Here is a 7,793-nt window from a genome sequence, read left to right as displayed (position 1 = left end):
TGCTCACATGCTTGCCAATCCCATGTGATAGCTCCAAGGGTCACCAAATCAAAGGGAATCTTTTTGAAACAGGGAATGAGTGTGTTTAAGTAGGAGAGAAGGAAGAACAAGAGGGGGCATGGGATGGATCAATATTTCTAATGTATAAAATGCTCTTTTTTTACTGTCAGAACTGAGGCATACCTAAAACATAATTGGCTGATTCCTGCTGTGATGTTGATAACTATATTAGTTTCCTATTGCTGGCGTGACAAATTGCCACAAACTTAGTGCCTTAAAACAAGACAAATTCATAACACTATCTAACAGTTCTGGAGGTCAGAAGTCCAAAATCACTGGGCGAAAGTCACGTGTTGGCAGGGCTGGTTCCTTCTGAAGGCTCCAGAGGAGGAATTTTTCTTTGCCTTTTTGGATTCTGCCTTCGCTCCTTGGCTTGTGGTCTCTTTCTCCAACTTCCAAGCACATCACCCCAACCTCTGGTTCCATTGTCCAATCTCCTTTTTCTGGCTTTGACCCTGTTGCCTCCCTCTTATAAAGACACTTGTTATTACCCACCTGGATAATGCAAGGTCATCTACCTATCTCAAGATCCTTAAATTAATCACATCGGCAAAAGTCCATTCTGCCATGTAAAGTAAGATATTTATAGCTTCTGGGGATTAGGACATGCGTATTTGAGGGAGGGGATCCTTATTCCAGCTACCACACTTTCCAATAGTGTTCATGACCCTCCGTTCTTATCAAGATAAGATCTCTATATTTATCCATACTAATGAAAGTGAATAAGTGAATAAATGAACGAAGACCTTTCAGTGACTCATCACATATTTATTATTTGGTCCATTATTTATTTGGTCATGCTTTAGACTATTTTCAGAAGATATCTAGGAAACTAGTGTTTATTCTACCAACTTGACCCTGCTTGGTCTCAGAGTAAATTCTCTGTCATATTAAAATGGCTGCCAGTTCATTGATTACCATGGACTTAAGACCTGAGGAGAGAAGAAGGCAAGCCTATGTTTATCATTCTTGTTGAAAGCATTTAGCTATAAGAAAAAAAACTAGGAAAAAAAAGACATAGACGATCAATGGATCCTGGTCATGGCTGGGCACTGACCCCTTATAGCCACTCGCCTTAGCCTCCGTTGCCTGAGCTGACTGGTCCATGGCTTGTTTGGGGATGCACACGATACTATTTCCAGGAAAGGAACTCCCAATCTTCAGGTAGGAGGGTGGGGATGTGGGTGGCTTTGTCACATGGCTTTGCAAGCCCTGTACACAGAAGCCCAGAGCACATGCCTCACAGTTGTCACTGTCATGGGACCCTTCCAAAGCCACCTCTGGGATCACTGACGTATTTGGAAACTTCCTGGTTCCATCCCCGTAGTACCTCTTCAGAATATGCTGCACCAGGTTGTTCAGAATCCTCGTGGTACTCTCTGGGGAGAATTCAGGCATCTCATATCGGGACCAGGTACACTTCTGGCACCTCTGAGAGAAAAGTCTCATAACCACCTGGCCCTGGTCCATCCGGCGTTCCCAGTATGTGTGGCACAGAATCTGCACTCGGGCAGAAGCCCAACTTCGGCAGCATAAGGAGCACTGGAACCTACAGTCAGAGGGAAAATGCCCATTGTGTCCTCAACTGATTGTTAATCTGAGAGAAAACAGTCCTGCATCATCTCTAAGACCCCTTTTAATTCAGAAAAGTTCATGTGTCCCAGTCATTGACAAACAGGAACAAGAGAGATCGTGGTTCAGATAAAACTTTTTCCTGTGACCCACCGACCACCCATATGTGGCCCCCAAGTCTACCTTTTTGCTAGTAAAACATCTTTAGATATCTCAGGGGGGAAATAATTTCTGCCTTCTGTCAGAGAAATGTGTTCCTCATTATGGTCACAGAAAACTTTAATAAAGTACCTGTCACAAGGCAGGCACTGCAATTGGTGCTTGACAATGTTATCCCATTTCACCTTTAAAGCATTCCTATGAAGTAAGCATTGTTGAACCCAATATGCAGATAAGAAAACTGAGTCATAACAAGGACACACAGGGTAAGTGATAGAGGTATGTTTCTAATCTCAGGCGTTTTAAACCAACCTTATTTACCTACTATACCATATTACCTCTAATGAGAAACATGTCTACTCTTGCACCTAGAGAAACAGACTAGGACCTGGAGCCCTAATACTTGAGTTGAAGATCCAAGTCCATAGTTTACATCAGGGGGACCTTGGGTAAGGCACTTTCCTTCTGTAAGTTTCAGTTCTTACATCCATAAAATAATATTCAAGGGTTTTTTTTGTCAGCATCAAATGAGACAATGTATATGAAAACACTTATAAAATACAAAATGCTTTTCAAAAGCTGATATTTTCCACAAGTATGTTGGTAAGTTGCTTTTCCTATCTCAACGTGACTATCAGATTAATTCATCTGAACAGGAGAAACACCTTCCTGTTTGGGGGTGGGGGGTGTGCCAAAGTGAAAAAATACATCACGAGTCCCTCAAAGAGCTCTGGCTGATGTGGACAAAAACACAGCTCACCGGATCACAAAGCAGAATAAAATGACTATACGGGGTCTGGCACGTGGCTTGAAAACTGTTCTGCAGAGTCTTAGGAGGCTTTATTTAAGCAATGGATTCTGCAGCTAAAACTAAATATATACTGTATTTTATATAATATGTAATATAGAAATATATATTATTTATAAATGTATTATTTTAAAATATAATACATATTTATATAATTATATATACATATATGCATATTATATAGTTTTTTTATCTTATCCTTATGGGGTAAGATTATCCCATTATCTTATGAGACTGTAGAAGAAAGAATTACTCTGCCTAGGAGGACCAGGGAATGCTTTTAAGAGGAGGTGGTACTTGAGTGGTCCTTGAAGGATAAGTAGGTAGAAAATGAGGAAAGGGCCTGCCAAACAGGCAAAGCACCATAAGAAAGGGTATGGAAGTCTGAAAATGCATGGCATGGTTAATAGTCTGTAAAGAATGGCCTATTAGAGAGCAGGGTATCCTGAAGTGGGATAGGGGCAGGCAGGCAAGCAGGGTAATAGGTTAGATGAAAAGTAGACTGAAAGTCCTGTGTGCCATATAAAAACAGGGGACTTCAGGTCAGGAGTTTTCCCCCTCCTAACATGGGCAAGGAAGCTGGTTCCTGCAACCTGGAGGCTTGCTGAGAGTTAAAGAGGGAGAGGGCCAATAAGGGAGGGGTAATTGGAAACTTCAGGAACTAGGTTTTCAATTTAGTTTTTACAGCATCATTCTCTCCTAGTATCCCCAGGCCTTCAGCAAAGTAATGTTCAGAGTGACTGCTTGATCTTAGCCAATTCTTATGGCATTAAAGGAAGGACCCAGTCCCAGGCTTGGACAGAACAGGGCCAGGGCTTGGAGAGCTGCTGCAGCCTGGGGAAGCCCATCAGGACTGATAGGGAGACTGCAGGAGACTCCAGGGGTAGTCCGGAACAAATGGGATGGCAAGAGAATAAAAGGGAAGATTTCTGGAGCATGGAGGAATTCTTCAGGGTTTTCCAGAAATATTTAGGAAGGGAAACACAGTAAAAGAAGAAACTTCCTATAGTTAAACAAAAAGGAGGCTTGGAGTCTTATCAGTTAGACACTAAAGAGCTCTGTGACCACAAAAGGATGGGGAGCCTGGTGACATTTATTCTTTTCAACAAGCTCTCAAAAGAATAAATGCTAAGCTGAGCCTCTCTGCTCAGAAGGTCTACTGCTGGGGACACCCACACTCACCAGCCAAAGGCTCTCTGCTGATACTGCTTCCACCCTGGGGCCACGCAGTCCAGCTCAAGGTCCCCATTTAACTTCAGGGTCCACTTGGCCCGGGGTTTCACCTCCTGGATCAGTTCTTGAAATGTCTGCTCCCACGTCCCAGTATCCAAAACGATTTTCTTCTTCTGAGGCTGAATCATTGTTCAGTGAGTACCTTTCAGTGTTGCTGGATTCCCAGCTAGAGAAACAGTTTCAGTTTCCCTGTTCAGTTCAGTTTCTGTTTCTCTGCTCAGTTAAGTTTCAGTTTCTATGTCTGGACCTGAGCTGTTTTTTAGCCTTCAACTGTTTGGATACACAGAAGAAATCTTTGTTCCAAAAACAGCAGAAGAATTCTGTTAGTTTGTTAACAGGCCTTGCCGAGAGAAATGTCTGAATACAGAGCTCTGTTCTAGATTCTGGGGTGACATGTAAATTAGCTTTTATTTTCTTTTCCTCTCATTTTTATAATAGGCGAAGCACTATAAGCTGCATGGGGATAAAGGAGTATCTTTTGTCTAAGGAACAGGTTTTATCCCCACAGATGCTCATACCCTGGGGAGACATGGGCGAAGAGGGTGTTCAACATTCATTTCATGCACCTGCACACAATGATTCCTCACTGCAGTGCCCTAAGAGAGGATTATTCCTGGTATTTTGCAGGCGAACTGCACAGAGAGCTGAGGTACCTTTTCCAAAGCCACCCAACGAGAGTGAGCAGTAGAGGTGAGACTTGTGAATCTCAGTCTGTGTAGATTCAAAAGCTGCAATGTCTCCACTCACCCTACTGCTTGAGAAGAAGCTGAGAATGGCATTTCAGGTTCCAGGCTAGCACACTGGAGCCATCTTGAAACCCTGAACTAGCAGTTTTGTCTAGGGAGATTTCCTGGGTCTCGGTGGGAGAGAATAGCTGCATGAGTGGATTATTTAACTCTGCCATTCACTATGTAAGTTAGCTGGAAGGTCAGTGTACACGCAGGAGTAGGAGCCATCTTTCAGCAGTAGGATAAAGAGAATTCCTGTTCTAGGGTGAGGAATTTGGACTAAATGACCCTTAAAGACACTTCTAAATCAAAGAGTTTGGGATTTTAGAAAGTAAGCTTTGTCCCCTGGGGTTTAAATTCACATAAGGGAAATAGGAAAAAAAGCCCCACTATAGCTTCTGTGTCTAAGACAGGATCAGCCCAGCTTTCAGCTATCTGAAAGCCCTCTGAACCCTGTCTTTTTGGGCTTTTATGGAGGTTCCATTATGTAGGCATGATTTATTAAACCATGGGCCATTAGTGATTAACTTAACCTTCAGCCTCTCTCCCCCCCAGTGTCACCCGGACATTGTAGGGTCAGGCTAAAAGTCCCAACTCTCTAATCATGGCTTGATCTTTCTAGTGACCAGCCCCATCCTAAGGCTACCTAGGGGCTGCCAGCCTTCAACCAGCCATTAGCACACAAAAGATGACTGTGGAGATTCTAAGGATTTTAGAAGTTATCATCCAGGAAACAGGGTCAAAGACCAAATATATGCTTTACAATACCACAGGTAGGCTTTGAGATTTGAGGGCCTGGAGGAAGCCCACTACCTTCCCCACCACCAAGAAAGATCTAGGGGATGGACACGTTTGAAGCTCTGACTTGGGGGGGTGGAGGGGCAAGAGCAATATATGTAACCTAAACTTTTGTACCCCCACAATATGCTGAAATAATAATAAAAAAAAATCATGAAAAAAAACAGACAAGGAAAAGAAGAAAATTTTGGCCCCTTTTGCAACCACACAATGCATTTAAACTACTTTTGTTTTTGTTTTTGTTTCTATGAGACAGAGTCTCACTCTGTTGCCTGGGCTAGAGTGCCATGGCGACAGCTTACCTCACAGCAACCTCAAACTCCTGGGCTCAAGTGATCCTCCTGCCTCAGCCTCCCGAGTATCTAGGACTATAGGCCTGTGCCACCATGCCTGGCTAATTTTTTCTATATATTTTTAGTTGTCCAGCTAATTTCTTTTTATTTTTTCAGTAGAGACGGGGTCTCACTCTTGCTCAGGCTGGTCTCGAACTCCTGAGCTCAAATGATCCACCTGCCTCGGCCTCCCAGAGTGTTAGGATTATAGGCGTGAGCCACTAGTTTTGTTTTTTGTATCAAAGCATGGTAACTCCAGGGTCATGGAGTTGTGGAACTTGGCAGTTGGAAAGGACTTAGATATTATCTTGTGATTCTCCTCCCATCTCACTGAGACCAGTGAGAGAAAATGACTTATCCAAATCACACAGTGTGATGATGGTAACCTTCAGGCTTTCATCAGCTGTTGGGTCCTTATCATAGATTGGTTAATACTCATCCAAAGCATCTGACACACACAAAAAAATAGATTGGTTAAAAAATTGCCAAGAGACAGCTGGAAAATAGGAAGAATTCTCAAAGGGAAAAAAGCACAGATCAATTCTGAAAAAGAAGAGCATAGAAAAATTTAGATTTTTGACAGCTCAGAGCTGAAATGAATGGATCATCTAATCCTGGAATGGCAAGTAACATCCTTCCCCTGCTCTTACCCAAGACAGACATTGCCAACCAATCCTCACAACTTTCTTTCAGGGTTTGGGTGTAACTTCAGAGTCCCTCTCAGCACAGTGTTCTAGGCAGCCACTACCAGCTGACTGGTAGATGAAATAGCATTTTTGCCAACCCTGCAATAGTCCAACTCCCTTGCTTTACAAGTTGCAGGAACTGAAGCCAAGATAGATTTGGTCTGACCAAGACTTAAATTTAGTTTTTGTAATCTTAGGTATGCCTCCATTTTTGGAACGTCACATGACTCATCATAAATAGGGCTAGCACAAAGCTTAACACAAATAAATGTGTTCTTCTTGAGGACATTTTAGGCTTGGAAAGAAAGGAGGTTAGACATGAGTGATAAGGATTTATGGATGTTGGAGTGAAAAAGGAGATGGAGGCCCTGTCTGTGGAACTTGGCTGGTAAGACCAGCTCTTCCCACAGAGCACCTGTCCAACCTCTGTCTTCGTGGCCGATTATCCTATAAAAGATATAACAAGAAGTAAAAGAAAGTATTATAACAGAGAAAGGGAAATTTAACATAACTAGCTCCATTTTGCTTTTAACCCACTGAGGTAATATCCTTTAGGTTAAAAGCTTCTGCTTATCTCTGCACATAGGCTAGGGCAAAGGTGACAACCATCCTTTTTCCAAAACTAACTCCTGGGGAGATAAGAAAAGTATACACACAAGTATCAATACTATATTAAAGGTTTTTAGGAGTATTCTGACCTTCATCCTCCATAGTTAACTGACCAAGAGTAAAGAAGTTTTCAACCTTCTCAGACCCTCACTGACGCCCAGATGTCTGTGATCCTCAGTTACCTCTTGCAACCCAACTCCCTTTTCCCTTCCTTTAAGACAAAAACGAGCCTAATTAGAGAGGATCACCAATTTAAGATGATTATTTGGGATATTAGTTTACCATCTTCTCAGTTTGCTGGCTTTCCTTGCCCCAACACCTTGCCTCTTAACTTACTGGCTGTCCTGCAGCAAGTGGTACTAGCTTAACCTCAGTTCCAGGATGACATCTGGAGCCATCTGCTGCTCAGGCCCAGGGGCTAAGCCTGCTAAGAAAACTGATAGTGACCAGGTTTATTCTGCCCACATGCAACAAGCCAATAACTGTGGTGATGGGTTTTGCAAAAAACAAAAAGATTTTATTCACAAGGCTGCCATGTGAGGAGACAGAAGAACAAATCTCAAATCCACCTCCCCAAAACTAGGGGTTGAGATAGAAAGTGGGATGGTCTAAAGTATGGAGAAAGGTGAGTGGCAGGTAGGAAAAATGAGGTAATCAGGATTTCTGTGCAGGCATAATCAAGCTGCATGTCTCCTCAGTGGACCCTTATGTGGAAAATGGCATTGTTAGGATGATCTGAGGGTGGAGTTTTTGACCCTCTGACATCAAAAGGTCACTCCTTAGGCACCCACATAGGCCCATTTGAAGG

The 7,793-nt window shown here is 42.8% G+C and overlaps 1 protein-coding gene across 1 annotated transcript; it reads right to left on the bottom strand.

The window, feature by feature from the left end:
* Positions 1-945: 945 nt before the first annotated feature.
* On the bottom strand, positions 946-4,034 carry RTP4 (receptor transporter protein 4). Its single transcript, XM_045556869.1, has 2 exons — positions 3,782-4,034; positions 946-1,609 (listed from the first exon to the last, which is right to left on the bottom strand). The coding sequence occupies exons 1-2, from the start codon at positions 3,958-3,960 to the stop codon at positions 1,024-1,026; spliced, it is 765 nt and encodes a 254-aa protein (XP_045412825.1). The 5' UTR covers positions 3,961-4,034; the 3' UTR covers positions 946-1,023.
* Positions 4,035-7,793: the final 3,759 nt, after the last annotated feature.

Source organism: Lemur catta, chromosome 1 (assembly GCF_020740605.2).
Source record: "Lemur catta isolate mLemCat1 chromosome 1, mLemCat1.pri, whole genome shotgun sequence".
NCBI lineage: Eukaryota > Metazoa > Chordata > Mammalia > Primates > Lemuridae > Lemur > Lemur catta.
This window is presented reverse-complemented; position numbering and strand designations above follow the sequence as displayed.